Here is a 17,240-nt window from a genome sequence, read left to right as displayed (position 1 = left end):
ATTCCTATATTTTGGGCCTTGGCAGTAGACAGTTATCAATTTAACATTCTGTATACATATTTCTGTCTTGCTACAAATATAATGTCTTGCTACAAGTTATGCAATAGGTACTTCCGCTTATATGAAATATCTGTTTTATAAACTCTGCTGGATGGGATTTAGCACGCAACCAAGATATAAATATATCTGTTTGTCCGGTTGCATGGGTGATTAAAGGAACTAGGAAGTAGACAATGAACCGAATCTGAGACAAGCTTCCGCTTTCAAGTTACCGCGAAAATTTCCCCAGCGATTTTACTGGAAACGTATGCAAATAACATGGGAGGTTTGTGCAATTTATAGTTCATGATGTAACATCCAATCATATCGAAGGAACCCCACGTGGCTCCAAGACAACCCACTCATTTCATCCTGACCCTGATGGCCAATCACAGATGACCGGAGGATGGAAGAATTGCAAGATGCTTATCCAATAATTAAACAATACGTTGTATGCATGTAATCTTTGGACTGCCCAGATGGGCGGATTTGTTAAACTCTTAAAATAGGCTACACGCCGATCATTAAAGTTAGAATTGAGGAAGCTATGCATGCTGAACATCGTGTCAGTGTGGGAACTTCTTATGCGCATTATCAATTCAGAATTAATATGGAGGGCTGTAAACATTCCAAATTGAGTAAGGCGTGGTTCCGCAAAGGAAGGTTCCACGACATTTCATGCACAGGAGTTTCCATTAACTCCTGCTCCCATTAGAGTCAATGGAAACTCCTGCCCGTCACGCACCGAAGATTGCGCATGTCCTATCTTTTTGCGCTCCTAATTCTGCACATATGACCGCTTCTTCGTTTCTTTTAGAAGTGTTCATTTTGCGTGTGCAAAACATGCAGTCTTCTGACAGAGGCCTGATATTGTAATCACTTACATCAATGTTACAATCACACAGAGAACGTTTCAACCATTTGACAATGTGGAGGGATGTTACTGACAATGAGTGTGTATCTATATACCGGTATAAAAAGGCGAAAGCCCTCACTGACTGACTGACTCACTGACTGACTCACTGACTCGCCACTAATTCTCTAACTTCCTGATGTCATACAAACTTGAAATTTGGCAGGAGCATTCTATAGGTCCTAAATCAAAAAAGTAAAGGGGTCACAACTAGATTATTTAATGCTAAGTGCAAAAGTATTGGCACCCCTATGTAATGTAACTTCCCAGTGTCGTACAAGCCTGAAATTTGGCACAAGCATTCTTTAGGTCCTAAATAGAAAACGTAAAAGGTTAACACCTCGATTGTTAAATGCTAAGTGCCTTCAGCCAAAAGTAAGTGACTTCAGCCAATCACAGGTAGCGCTTAGCCATTCACTGAAATATGCTTAGTTTACGCGTTTTTCTGCACAACTGTGCAGCGCTGTGTTTTGTGCTGCACGGATGCATGAAAAGCAACGATCATGTGAACGAGGCCTAAGGGCGCCCACCCACTGGCGATTTTTTTCCCTGCGAAATTCGCAGCATTTTTTTCTCTGCAGGGGTCTATGGGACTTGTAATGTTAAAATCGCGATCGCGCAAAATCGCAATTTACCGCGAAATCGCGATTTTGCGCGATCACGATTTTAACATTACAAGTCCCATAGACCCCTGCAGAAAAACAAAACATTGCGAATTTCGCAGGGAAAAAAAATCGCCAGTGGGTGGGCGCCCTTAGGCTGAGAAGGGGCTGAAACCTCCAGTCTAGAGGTAAATTTAAATAAAAGGGGGCGTTACCTTTAAGGGTAAAAGGTGAGGAGAGTGGGAGGGGTGGCACATTCAGCAGTGGGACATCAGTACATGCAGTCTGAGGAGAATCTAACGCTCCTCTATGTGTATACATATTTTATTCCTTGGTTTCTCTGAAGTAAACCACGACTTCATAAAATGTTCCATGCAAAGAACACATTAAACACCTGTACAAAATTAACTCATGTGAAACCGGGTATATCAGCTAGTATATATAGATATGCACTGTACTCTTTCTAGGGGACAATGAGTGTATATGTGTGTATATATATATATTCTGTTTCCCTAAAAATAAGACCTAGCATGATTTTTCAGGATTTTTGAGGATGCTTGAAATATAAGCCCTACTCCAAAAATAAGCCCAAGTTACAGTCAATAAAAAAAAGTCAATTTTAATAGTGCCCAGGCAGCTATACGTGTAAAAAAAATAATATAAGTCCCTGTCTTGTTTTAGGGGAAACAGGGTATATACTCCTTCTAGGGAAATGATGTTAGTGACAATGAGTATATATATATATATATATATACATTACTTCTTTAGAATGAATATATTGCAGTTTGTGCTACATATTATTCCATTCCATTAATAAGACCCTTTTTTTAGGTAAACAATACAAATCTAATTCGTTTTTGCCGATGGGTACAATTACCGGGACGGCTATCGGATACATTTGCGCTCCATTCCACACAATCATATCTCCTTTGACTGGTTTTATTTTTGCCTTTCACATCCTCCTTATTGCTAGCAGGAGACGTGGCGCGCCGCGCTGTTAAATCCACCCAAGTGAAAACAATAACAGGCAAATGTTTCTTTCCAGCCGGCATCGCTCCTCGGCATCAGTGACAGCGCTCGCCGCCTGCAACAGCTTTTCCGTAGAAAATATCCTCAATATGACGGCATCATCTGCGCTACCACTCAATATATATTTATGGCGGTTTTATTACATAATTGCCGAGGAGCCGCGAGATTCTATTCATCTTTACAATGTTACGGTACAAGATCTGAGGTGACGCTTCCTCGCTATATTGTCGGACGGCTCTTCCAATCTTCGTAATATGGGAGAATCACAATGAAATAGACGGTCTGATTCAGAATATTCTGGGATGGAAGCAGTCCGTTTCTCATTTAAAGGGACACCCTCGCCATTTTTTAAAATTAATAACAATAAAGAAACATTTTCCATTTTTCTAATCTGTTTTTATTTTCTGACTGCAGAAATTTTTAATCTGTTGTCCATCCATGACTATGAGGGGGGGCGGCCATCTTTCCTGAGCTGCATTTAACAGCTTTTACAGCATTTAGAGAGATGCTTTACAGCAGCTTCACAAGCCATTCACATAATGGACAGGACTTGTATGGGGGCTGTTCTAGACATGTTCTGTGATCTGTAAGGGGGTCAGTGTGCAGGGAGGGGAGGAGGTAAGATGTGACATCACCTATTGTGAATGGTGGACCCTGTGTTATCTATATCTAGGTGTCTCTTTATTAAGCTCTGAAGACAGTGTGAAAAATGTAGAATTTCAGGATTTGTTTAAAAATACAAATTGTAACCAACATTAACCCCTTAAGGACATGTCCTATTTTTGACATCAGGACGCAACGATTTTTGGGGGATTTTCATTTCTACTTTTCAAAAGCCATAGCTTTTTTATTTTCCCGTTGACCCGACCGTATATGGGCTTGTTTTTTGTGTGGCAAATGGTAGTTTTTATTGGTACCATTTTTGGGTACACATAACGTATTGTAAAGCTTTTATTATTTTTTTTTAGAGCTGAGAGGGAAAACATCAATTCTGCCAATTTTACAGCGTTAATCAAGCAGCATCAATGACATGATACATTGTTTCAGCAGGTCGGTACGATCACGATGATACCTAGATTCGTATGTTTTTTTAAGGCTTTTCAAATTTTTCCATAATGAAAATCATTTTTTTAAAAATATATTTTTTACCACATCACTGCATTTAAAGCCGGATGACTTTTTTATTTTTCCATGGACGGAGCTCTGCGAGGAATTGTTTTTGCGTGACGAGCTTTAGTTTTTATTGGTACCATTTTGGGGTACATACAGCTTTTTTGGTCACTTTTATTGCGGTTTTTGGGGAGGCAAAATGAAGAAATTAACTTTTTTAACTCAGTTTTCCTGTTTTTTTTTACCGTCCGGGATAAACAGTGTGTTCATTTTATTGTACAGGTTGCTACAGATACAATGATACCAAATATGTGGGATTTTTAAAAAATATATATTTTTTATGCAAATAGAGTAAAGAGAGCAAAAAATGTTTTTCTTGTAACTTTCTTCTATATGTTTTTTTTTGCACTAGTTGCATCCTTTCTTTTTTTTCACCTTTTATGTCCCTGTATGTATCGCTATGATAAGGCTTTGCAGGGCTTCTTTGCTGCAATGCCTTATCGCTTGTAATAGCGATCATAGGCAATGGCAAGCCGGGACACCAGGATTATGAGGGTCAGATGACGTCACAGAGGGAGCACCCCCTTTTACCTAACAAGCGGAGATCGATGTTCTTATTGATCTCAGATGTTGCACCGGGAGGCTGGCTGTCAGTGACGGCCGACTCCTGCGACAGGATGGCTCAGTTTCTGATTCTGCGCCATCCACACAACGTAAGTTTACATCCTGGTGCATTAAGTACCACACTGCCCTGAGGTAACCCTACATTATTTAACGTTTAGGGGTTAAAAAAAAATTCTTAAAAAACATGTTTAATTCAAAAATGTGATTTATATAAATTTTCTGATTCCCTTTAACAGGACCAGAGCTCAGACACTTTCAAGACCAGAGACTTTTCCTTTTTTTATTTTTATTTCTCCCCAACTTCTAAGAGCCCAAACTTCTTTATTTTTCCATCACAATCGCTGCATGAGGGCTTGTTTTCTGTGGCACGAGTTATACGTGTAGATGGCCCCATTTAACGTACCATAGAGTGCACTGAAAAACTTGGATGAAATGAAAAAAAAAATGCATTTGCACAAGTGTTTTGTGGGAGGGGTTAGTTTTTCAGTGTACATAGTGCAGTAAAAATGGCATATGAACTTTGTTCTGTAGGTTAGTACGATTACAGCAGTTGGGGAAACCAATTGAGGTTACACACACACGCATACGAGCACAAGCTTTTTTTTCTGTCCAATTTTTGGACCGAAAAATAGAAAATAGCGCATGTCAATGTGCGGCGTTCAGCATATCGGTCAGCACACGGTTGGGAGGCCCAAGACTTTTCCATGTCTAAGAAGCCTTAAGCAGATTTTTACTATTCATTTTCATTCCATTTTTGGGACCTGGAGTAGCCCAAAAAGTCCCACAATTCAGGCATTGTGTTTTTGGGATATAAATAAATAGTATTTTAATAGTTCAGAATGTTATGGACACAGCCATACCAGATATGTGGGCCTTGTTCATTCTCTATATATTGTGGGAAAAGAGGAAGTTTTTGTAGTTTTAATATTTTTACATTTTTTGTAATGGTATAAAAAATTGATTGCTTTTACTATATACTGCAGTACTTCAGTAGTGAAGTATATAGTGATTTTCAATTATACCTATTAAGCCCTGCCACAGGCCACAGGCAGGGCTTAATAAGAATCTATGCCACGCTAGCACATCGGCAACGCACGATCATGTTGTGGAGAGATTAGCAATGGCGTGTCAGAGGAGTAGCTAAATATTTTGTCGAGAGGTCAACTTTCAGTGCAGCATCGAAATAGTTAACTGCCACGTAGCTGTGAGCTGTCAAAAACAGCTGACAACTGCCAGGTATGGAGCTCCACACTGTCGGCGGTCACGAAGTGGTTAAAGGTGAAACAGTGCCATTCTTGTCCATAGGCTGTGTCTGGTATTGAGGTTTAGCACTATTCTGCAATTCTGGGTACGATCTAGAAAACCTTTAAAGGAGATGTCTCGAGGAAGCAGTGATTTTTTTTTTTTTGCCCAGTCCCCCTAATTAAACATACATTACTAATTACCCCTGTAAATGACTTTCCTAGCTGGTTTGTACTTACCGTTCCAGCGTTTCAGCAACTTATAAAAGTTTCCCCAAGATGGCCGCCGGCTCTTTCCCCGTCGCTCGCTGCAGCCCGACGTGCGCGCTCCCGAGACGCTACCAGCTGTGTCTCCATGGCAACCGGACGCCCCGCAGCCGCCGACCAGACGCCCGCAGCCGCCGACCAGACGCCCCGCAGCCGCCGACCAGTCACCCACCGCCAGGCAGCAGGTAACCGGCGCTAGCCCCCGGCTCCCCAGCGCTACGCTCCCGGCTCCCCAGCGCTAGACCCTCAGCCCAGGTGAAGGCCCCGGAGCCCAGCGCTAGGTTCCGGAGCCCAGCGCTAGGTTCCAGAGCCCAGCGCTAGGTTCCGGAGCCCAGCGCTAGGTTCCGGAGCCCAGGTGAAAGCCCCGGAGCCCAGCGCTAGGTTCCGGAGCCCAGCGCTAGGTTCCGGAGCCCAGCGCTAGGTTCCGGAGCCCAGGTGAAGGCCCCGGAGCCCAGCGCTGGGCTCCGGCCCTTCACCTGTCAGTGAACATCACCCCCGACCCATCACTTACCCCCCTGGCCCAGCGCTAGTTCCCCCGGCCTAGCGACAGCCCCCCCCGGCCTAGTGACAGCCCCCCCATCGCAGCGACAGCCCCCCCCCCGGCCTAGCGACAGCCCCCCCCCCGGCCTAGCGACAGCCCCCCCATCGCAGCGGCAGCCCCCCCCCCATCGCAGCGACAGCGACGACAGCCCCCCCAGGCGCAGCGGCAGCCCCCCGGCCCATCACTTACCTGGACGGCAGGACAGCTGGACGGCTTCTCCGGACAGCTGGGCGGCTCTGCACCTTCCTCTAACAGAGGATGGTACAGAATGGCCGCTCCAGCGCGCTCCCGAGCAGTGACAGCTCATCTGCGCATGCGCAGAAGAGCTGTAGCGGGGAGCACACTGAAGCGGCTCGTGCTGAAAGGAGAAGACCGGACTGCGCAAGCGCGTCTAAAAAAGCAAGCTGCCAGCGAATTTAGACGGAACCATGGAGACGAGGACGCTAGCAACGGAGCAGGTAAGTGGAATAACTTCTGTATGGCTCATATTTAATGCACGATGTATATTACAAAGTGCATTAATATGGCCATACAGAAGTGTATAACCCCACTTGGTTTCGCGAGACAACCCCTTTAAGTCTGGTGCCATTCCTACACAAACATTCACCAGCATTCCTGTTGTCAATGCTGTATGATGATGCACCATTCATTGCTGCTACTAAGTGGCAAGAACCTATGAAGGACTCCGCTCTTCATTTTAAGAAAACAAAAGGATCTGAAATAGACTCAATGGTCATGAAAACTGCTTGGAAGGGGAAACAAAACCAAATCATTCTGTCCTGGGTGGCAAAACATGGCTCATAATAGGAGACTATTTTAATATTTTCTTTGGTAGTTCATGTGCTTATTTATGCATCTAAGATCCTCAGGGGTGGGGCTAATATGTGAGTTTATTTCAACCCAAAAGGAGCCTGCACTTAAAGACAAATCATGTAGTTCCTCAGAAAACCTCAGCTTTTAAAGTGTGAGCTCTACTTTGAGAATTACCCACACTCCAAGAACAAAGACTTCTATCCTGTTTGGAACTCAACCCTAATATATATATTTATATACCGCGTGTGGGAAAAATTACCAACTTTTTTTCTATGACTGTATTATAGCTAAATATCTGTCATTTCAAACGCAGCACAAATACTATATCTTCTAATTACATTGCCTCACCGCATCTGTTATTGCGATACTTCTATAGCATAAATCCATAGAATAATATTACATTGGCATGAGTGCATTCATCTGAGTAACGACAATACATGGCCGGTACACACTGCATATATGATTAGGTAGGAGACGCTATTATATATCGTCTGGTTGGAATGATATACACAACCTATATGTTTTCTCAGACATTTCTCCCAATAACATAATTCTTCAAACTCTGAGCCACTCCGCAGTTCATTAACTCAATGGACTGATGAGTTCTTCCAATAATGACATATTATCCAGCAAACTGCTCACTCACTTGGAAGAGGCAGCATCTCGACGGCGGAGTAGTTGGTAATCTTAGACATTTCCAGTTCTACCCTGTGATATTCGAAGATTGTTCTCCTGCGAACATCTGGCAAAATATAACATGGGAGATATCATGTAGAACAAAGTGAAAGTCATTGACATATTTCTCTATATAACTTAAAGAGATTCTGTCACCATCCTCCCCGCCCCCTCTGGTGGCAGCATAAGGTAATGTCAGCCACACTGATTACAATGATGTGTTTGCTGGGTGGATCTGTGCAGCAGTTTTGGAGAAACTTGCATTTTATCAGTAGCAGCACATGCATAGAGGATTACAGGAAGTAGTCCTGGATATTCATAATCTGCTACACTCACCCCGCCCTCCAGCCACTGATTGACTGCTGTCTGCCTATAGTGAAAGAGCTGCCAATCATTGGCTGGAGGGGGGGGGGGGGGGGGGATGGCTGTGGCCAGCTGCAGCTCATTAATATCCAGGACTAGTTCTATGTGTGGGCGCTACTAATAAAATGCAAGTTTCTCCAAAACTATATCTCTGTAATCAGTGTGACAGGCACTACTTCACGGTGCTCTCAGTGAGGGCTGCAAACGTAATGATACATTCCCTTTAAAACGATTCTCTGGTAACGTTAAAAACCAAGATGGCCACATGGCTTGTCTGACTCTCTGATGCACACTGTGTATTGGTGGATCTAATTGGTAGTCCCATACACTACCGGCAGCTCTGATTGGCCAGCGCTGCTCATGACTACCATTACTCAGTGTGTATCCGAGTCAGAGAATGCACATTATATACATTCCCTTCCAATCCCAGAATTTTGTCCCAAAACTGTAGGTTTGCTTTAAAACAAAAACAATGCAAAAGCAAGGACAGGGTAGAAAAACGTACACAATAGAACTGAAGCCTTTCAGAAGGACATCTTACAGTTTGTTGTTTGCTTTTCATGTATCTTTTGAATATGGAATAAAGGCATAAGCAAAGTTAAAAGTTAGGAGTCCCGACTCTCTGCGGGATGATACATTCCCCATTCTATCGGGACTCTTTCACAGCACTTGCTTATTCGTTTTTGAACTTCAAATATCCGAAAACGTAGCCAAGTGTGAGATCATGTCTTCTACCTAAGTAATTCCCATTATATGTATGGTTTGTGTACTGAAACTCGGATCCAAACAATATCCAAGGACACAAGCTTCATTATAGTGTATGTGATGTGTATGAGTAACACATATGTAGCCAAAAACGTTGGAGGCCCTCTCACCAGGGGCCACGTAGAAGTCTGATGGTCCGCCTCTATGATCCGTATGCCTTTTAGACATACATCTCTTGCAAAGGTGAGTGTCATGGACATTACATCTATTCTTCTGTTAGTGTAAAATGAAGAGATGCAGAAAGAACGGGGGAAAAAGTTGAGGTTGGACATAAATGATAAAATTCTAGAACCACCACTAGGGGGAGCTTAAATGGAAACTGTCCAATCTCTAACACTGTCCTGGCTGTGGGCAGCACACTATAGTCACAGCCATGCTAATTTCAGTGGTCTATCTCTTACATGGATCTGTGCTGTTCGTTAGTGATGAGCAATTATTCGAATAATTGAATCGAAGTGATCGGCTTAATTTTCCAAAAATAATTGAGAATCGGGATGACCCAATCCTAATGCCCAAAAAAAGTCGATGGGAGTAACTAATTTGGCCTCCAGAAGGTCCCTAATATAGGAAAATGCCCCCAAATTGTATGAGAATAGTGTTGGTGGTTCTTCAATGAGTGTGGCTCAGTAGTCAGCACTGTTGCCATCACACTTGCTCTTCTAGTTCAGGCGATGAAAAGAAGAAGAAACACAAAGAGAACAATAAAAACTCCGTACAGATGTTGTCTTTCAACAGATTTGAACAATCTGAACGAAGAACAAGCATGGTGGCTGAGTAATTAGCACGGCTATCTTGCAGTGCTGGGGTCCTATGTTCCAATCAGACCACGGACAACATCTGCATCTCCTTCTTCTTATCCTTCTCCAGAGAAGGAAGAAAGGCATGGTGACTCAGTTTCTAGCAATGCTGCCTCGCAACACTGGAGTTCTGGTTTAAAACTTAAAGGGGTTGTCCCGCGGCAGCAAGTGGGGTTATACACTTCTGTATGGCCATATTAATGCACTTTGTAATGTACATTGTGCATTAATTATGAGCCATACAGAAGTTATAAAAAGTTTTTTACTTACCTGCTCCGTTGCTGGCGTCCTCGTTCCCATGGAGCCGCCTAATTTTCGCCCTCCGATGGCCAAATTAGCCGCGCTTGCGCAGTCCGGGTCTTCTGCTCTCTTCAATGGAGCCGCTCGTGCAGAATGCCGCCTCCGTGTAGCTCCGCCCCGTCACGTGCCGATTCCAGCCAATCAGGAGGCTGGAATCGGCAATGGACCGCACAGAAGAGCTGCGGTCCACGGAGGGAGCAGACCCCGGCGGCCATCTTCAGCAGGTAAGTATGAAGACGCCGGACCGCCGGGATTCAGGTAAGCGCTGAGCGGTTTGTTTTTTTAACCCCTGCATCGGGGTTGTCTCGCGCCGAACGGGGGGGGGGGGGGGGGTAAAAAAAAACAAAAAAACGTTTCGGCGCGGGACAACCCCTTTAAGAGCAATATCTGAACAGAACTTTTTTTTGTTATTTTTTTGTTTATTCTTCTTCTATGGAGAAGTAAGAACAAGTGCGGCCGTTCAGTTGTTAGCGCCGCTGCCTTGCAGTGTTGGAGTTTAGATCTGTCAAATGGCAATATCTGCATACAGATGTTGTACTTGATGAGATTTGAATCTAGGACTCCCGCACTTGAAGGTAACAGTGCCAACCACCGAGCCACATTCATTGAAGATTTACTGTTGCCAGTGGAAAGCCTATTTTGGCCAAAGATCAGATGGGTTTACCTGATCCAATTCTGCAACATTTTATCGCCCGGTTAATCATGACTAGTAACACTATTGTCCACTGTCTGTTGTCATGTGAACGTTGGAAGCTTTACGTTGGGTTCACATGTGGTGGAATTGCTGTGGAATTTCCGGGCAGATTGTCTGCATAGCAATTCCTCCTGCTTCTCTTAATCCCGGGATTAGCCAGCAAAGTGAATGAGATTTTGCAAAAAACTTGTCCACACACTGCGGCCAAGCTGCGCGGAAACGGCCATGCACTGCGGAAAACAAAGACACAGCATGTCAAGTATTTTTTCATTTCCGCAGGGGCCTCTCTCCTCTCCATCAGGAGAGATAACCGCAGCAGAAATGCAGATGGCAAAGCCGCCTCAAAACACGCAGTTGCACTTTTCCAGCGGAATTCTCGTGTTTTTTTGGTATGGCCAATCCGCGAGAATTCCGCTGGAAATCCGTCCAGTGTGAACCCAGCCTTACTTGATGCCCATAGAAGTCTATTGAGATGTAAGGTGGGAGGGAGGTGCTAGGGAGACAGAGATACAAAGGCTGCTGTCAGTGGTTTATCTCACTCCAGTCTGTGCTGGATTCACAGCTACACTGCTCAGTACTGCTGTATAGTGTCCTCCATCATACGCTATAAAGAGATAAAGAAGAAGAGATCTTGCTCTCCTATGTGTGCAGTATATGAAGACATCATAACAGCAGTCTACACCCACCAGCTCAGGGAGAGTTGAGAATTAGAGATCACACCTGTATAGGCGAGAACAGTGATCAATGCAAGATATAAGTCATATCATTACCAGCTGTTATTCCTCATGTACACACATGACAAATTATTGTGAAAATTCACCTAGCAGTGCAGGTACGCTTTAATAAAAATGGTGACTTGTGCTTTTTCTAATTCTGGATAACCCCTTTAAGACTTCTTCTTTTGTATTCTAAAGCCTCACAACTTTCCCATTGGTTTAGGAGACTCACATTGTTTTAGTCTACTAAAGAAATCCCATAAAGTTAATGAAATTTAGACAATTTGTAATTTCTACCGAGAGCAGTCCCCTCCGGAATATAAAGTGGCATGAAGTATCATTAGGATGGTCCTCGTAGACTTACGGCACTTGACGAAAACAGTCACCACTGCTCTATTTTATATAATTACTGATCATCCCTCATTACCACTTCATTATAAATCCCGGTAGAAGGGGACATCGGAAGAGAATTAAACTGAAACTTTGTGTAATGGAATTTCGGAATTAAAGAGAATTCATTGTTGATTCCCGGCCTCGCGTGTCACGCACTTACTAGGAATCTGCTGAATCTTGTGGACCACAACAAAAGCGTCGGAGAGGCCAACTTTAACAGGATGATTGGTAGAGCTTATCTCCATTACTGGTACCGGGATCTGCAAGAGAAGGAATTATAAGCATATTAGACATTGTACATTATATAGTAAGGATAGATTTATGATACTAGAAGGTGGTCCACTATCCATATGGACTGTAGAATCAGCTTATAGACCGCCGACCCCCAAAACTAATAGAAACTAATAGAAATTATAAATTAGATGGACTATACAGTTGGTTCAAAGACATCCGTATATGATTGAAGTGTAGACTTTCAGCTTTAATTCAAAGGATTTAACAAATATATTGCATCAATCATTTAGGAATGACGCCCATTTTTTAACTAAATACACTTTGAGTCAACTGTACCGTATATAGCAATAAAAACACATTACTAGTGGTCTCCAACATTAAGCATGCCACAAACAAGAAAGGAGGTTATGGTAATGCTATGGCATCATGCTTGAGGAATTGGATGTGTCTCCCCAAAACATTGCGAGATGCTGCGTCTCCCAGTGGAGTAAGACCTCAGTGCGTAGCAATGTCTCTATGACTCTACGGTAGTTCATTATTGAAGCTGAATAAAGGTTGGAACATGTCCTATTTGGAAACTTTCAAAGGATGACCCATGTAGAGGCCTGGTTTTAAATTGTCTATGGCATCCCTGGAGTACAAGGGTTTCTAGAGCTGCCAAACTGAAAGGACCCAGAAGCCAAGTGTGGGTTAGGAAGCACCACTTTAGAGGAACTTAGTACTATGGCTGAATGGAATCTGCACATATGTACCCTGACAATACAGAAAACTTATCTGGTCAATTGGTAGATGACAAAAATGTTGACTTGTGTCAATACAAGTCTACCATGGTGAGATGGACATACTGTACTTAGGGTAAAGGGAAGATATAGCAGCACTGATTCAACACAGACTTGATCTAAAAAGCCTCAAGACTGGCCTTTGTGCCAACCTACTCTTGGGTGAGCAACGAATTGTCAAAAATTATTTGCAGGCAATGGCATACTTCCTGCTGCCTGAAATATGGGCAGTATGAACCCGGAACAGATATGTATATGTCAAAAAAATTGAATGCTATCTTTGAACTGTGTGAATTGTGGAAACTGTGGGTTCTTCTAAAGGGGATATCCAACGAGAAGCCCCTGGGCTGTACTAAGCTATCTTTGTTCATCCCATAAACATTGAATGGAGTGGCACAGACCGTGTGTGACCACTGATCCATTCAAACTCCTCTGGAAGAAGGGGCTTTAACTCCGCCTTTAGTGATGGTGTGGGGGTCCCAGCATGAGACCTACAGGGATCAATATTTTTATTACCTAAACTGTGGATAGTTGATAAATGTTTTTTTTAAAAGTTGACACATACTATATAGGCAGCCCATGAAAGACACTAAAGAACATTCAAAGCCTATCTATTGATCAGATATACGGTATGTCCTACATTTTTAAAATATGCATATGCTCCATTCACTGAGCTGCAACACCAGAAAAGAGTGAGCAAGAGTAGTGCTGTTGATGGACAAAAAGAATACATATTCTAGTCATTGCTGAAACCTAGGAAGGTATTACAACCATATTAGGCCAGTTTACTGAACTTTTGCAAAAAGTTAGTCTGTCTTTGATTTAGTTCAAACTGAACCACAACTAAATCAAAACCTCTAAAACTGGTGTATAACACTGTCTAAGAGCCATAACAGCCCCGTGTGAATCTCAGAGTGCCATATGGGGCTTAGAGAGTGTTATACACCAGTGTTCAGGACTAGTGTAGAGCAAACCAAACCAGTGGAACCCTGTTTTGGGTAGAACTTTGTTAAAAGCTCAGTTTGGGTTCATGCAAAACAAAGCTTTTAGCAAAGTTCGACCTGAAGCGGGACTCTACCAGTTCTGTTTGCTTAACACTACTCCGGAATGCTGGCTGTCAGAAAAGTGAAGTTTGTAAATACATGGCACTCCATAACTCTGAACAAAAGATAAAACTGAAAATTCAATTTCTACCCAAAATTGCACAATTCATTTTAAAAGACTACAAAATTAAACAATTCTTACATAAGGTAACCATGCATCACATATACAATGACCCAATTATAGGGGGTGCAGAGGTTACAGTTGTACCCATCCCCGAAACAATACTATTAAAGACCCCTGTTTCTGGGAAGCCCTGTAATAGCTTTTTCATTGTCCCCCATGATTAGTGTTGAGGGAACCAGACCATAAGAAGGTGCTGGTGATTGTCCTGTGGCTAAGCAGTTAGCACTGTTGTCTTGCAGTTCTTGGGTCCTAAATTCAAATTTGACAACACCTGCATAAAGCTTGTAAGTTCCTCTTGTATGTATAACACATCCATATTACACAGTACTTCATCACTAGATATTTTATGTCACCTTTGGGACTCACAATCTACATTCGTTTATTAGTATGTTATTGGAGTGTGGAAGGAAACCCATGCAAACATTGCTTTTGGTCAGATTTGAACCTAGGACCTCAGTACTGCAAGGCAGCAGTGTTAACCCCTGAGCCACCATACCTCTGTTTCTTCCTGCTCTTTAATAAATGTATGCACTATTTACATAAAGGTGATTATTAAGACGAAGAAACCCACACAAACGCAGGAAGAACATACAAACCCCATGCTGATGTTGTCCTCGGTCAGATTTGAACCCAGGACCCCGGTGCTGCAAGGCAACAGTGCTAACTGCTGGATCACCACCACATTATTGATGTTATACATTCATTTTTGGGGTATTTATGAAGTTCTGATTTGGCTTGAACTTATTCGGCCAGAACAAAAGTTTGGCAAACTTCCAGAACCAAACCTTTTAAAGGTTTTCTCAACATTCCCCAAATTGCCCCTCTGCCGTAACTTCCATTTTTCCAATATGTTTGGTTTTTCTGCTGAAAAAACAAAATTAGCAGTTACTCCCCAAATACTACAGAGGAGCTCTTGAAGTTAAGTTTAGGAATACGATCAAGTGAACTGTTTATTCTCGGCAAACAAAAGTTTAGAATTTGAAAAATCCATTAACTTTCAGAAAGTCAATGCCGAAATCTCTAAAAAATGTTTCTATTTGACCTTGACGGGGATCTGATTAAAGGTAAATAACTGCAAAATAGATTAGAAGAAAAGAAAATGACTCAATTAAAATGTATCCCACAGCCTTCAGGAACTCCGGTGATTTTCTAGCCTGTGTACACTGGAGCTTTCAATTATCCAAAAAACAAAAGTGAAAATCCAAAGAAGAAGCAGCCAATTTCCAGTCCTCGTCTCTCATATACGGTCACCATCCTATATCATGTTTAGACATTAATTCCACTACTAAGACCTTCCCTCCGAGGCCAATGCATTTACCAGATCACTGCAGCAAACGTAAAAACATCCTGTGGGCAGAATGACCTTGCAAGTGTCTTTGTAATAAATGTTGACCATAAGGTGTCTTATAATTGAAAAAGGAACTTTCCAATCAAGAATACAAGGTAAGAAAAAGCGAAGAGTGAAAGAATTTAAGAATAGTCAATAAAATCTGGAGGACTTGGGGGTTTCATGGCCACACAATTCATGGACTCTCCTACTATAGTTATGGAGACTATTGTCTTCAGCCCAAATGTAAAACATAATGAACACTAAAAGTCAATGTTCAACTTATAACATGATGTCATCTTACCATTATATAGGAGAAACAACTCATAACATGATGTCATCGTACCATTATATAGGAGAAACCACTTATAACATGATGTCATCGTACCATTATATAGGAGAAACCACTTATAACATGATGTCATCTTACCATTATATAGAAGAAACAACTCATAACATGATGTCATCGTACCATTATATAGGAGAAACCACTTATAACATGATGTCATCTTACCATTATATAGGAGAAACCACTTATAACATGATGTCATCGTACCATTATATAGGAGAAACCACTTATAACATGATGTCATCGTACCATTATATAGGAGAAACCACTTATAACATGATGTCATCTTACCATTATATAGGAGAAACAACTCATAACATGATGTCATCGTATTATTATATAGAAGAAACCACTTATAACATGATGTCATCGTATTATTATATAGAAGAAACAACTCATAACATGATGTCATCGTATTATTATATAGAAGAAACCACTTATAACATGATGTCATCGTATTATTATATAGAAGAAACAACTCATAACATGATGTCATCGTATTATTATATAGAAGAAACAACTCATAACATGATGTCATCGTATTATTATATAGAAGAAACAACTTATAACATGATGTCATCGTACCATTATATAGAAGAAACCACTTATAACATGATGTCATCGTATTATTATATAGAAGAAACAACTCATAACATGATGTCATCGTATTATTATATAGAAGAAACCACTTATAACATGATGTCATCGTATTATTATATAGAAGAAACAACTCATAACATGATGTCATCGTATTATTATATAGAAGAAACAACTTATAACATGATGTCATCGTATTATTATATAGAAGAAACAACTCATAACATGATGTCATCGTACCATTATATAGAAGAAACGACTTATAACATGATGTCATCGTACCATTATATAGAAGAAACAACTTATAACATGATGTCATCGTACCATTATATAGAAGAAACAACTTATAACATGATGTCATCGTACCATTATATAGAAGAAACCACTTATAACATGATGTCATCTTACCATTATATGGAAGAAAGAAAATATAAAACTACAATTAGAATCTAAAAACAGATTAGATTTAAATACATACAGAATGAGGCAAAAGTCTGGACACACCACTAAACTGGTATATTATTGAGAAAATTGACTTCCAATATGTGAAAGTATTAATTGGGAAGGCGGCTGCATTATTTGGTGTAGAAGAAGCTTTCAGGAGCCATTTTGAAATCGGCATGTTGAATTCAGCTCAGGTTTGTCCAATGGAAAGGAGATCATGTGATATATCAATCTTGGCTAGAATTTACTCAGAAACACGCCGGACATGTTGGTTTTTCTCTATCTTTTCTTGTTCAGGAGTTAAGTGAGGGCAAAGTTTCACAAAGTGCTTTTCATAAGGTGTTTGATGTGTCCACCATTCTGGCAGATGCACGTGGTTAAGCATTTAATCCAGTCTTTGT

At 41.6% G+C, this 17,240-nt stretch overlaps 1 protein-coding gene across 1 annotated transcript in view; it reads right to left on the bottom strand.

Moving 5' to 3' along the window:
* Positions 1-17,240, bottom strand: part of PLXDC2 (plexin domain containing 2) — a 488,455-nt gene that overhangs the window by 127,881 nt on the left and 343,334 nt on the right. Inside the window, exons 7-8 of the mRNA XM_066585333.1 lie at positions 12,043-12,142; positions 7,826-7,921 (exon numbers count right to left, since the gene is read on the bottom strand). Coding sequence (XP_066441430.1) covers positions 7,826-7,921; positions 12,043-12,142 — 196 coding nt within the window. The remainder of the gene's footprint in view (positions 1-7,825; positions 7,922-12,042; positions 12,143-17,240) is intronic.

The sequence above is a fragment of the Eleutherodactylus coqui genome, chromosome 12 (genome assembly GCF_035609145.1).
Source record: "Eleutherodactylus coqui strain aEleCoq1 chromosome 12, aEleCoq1.hap1, whole genome shotgun sequence".
NCBI classification, from domain to species: Eukaryota; Metazoa; Chordata; class Amphibia; order Anura; family Eleutherodactylidae; genus Eleutherodactylus; species Eleutherodactylus coqui.
Note: the sequence above shows the minus strand (reverse complement) of the source record. Positions and strands in the feature narration are given on the sequence as shown.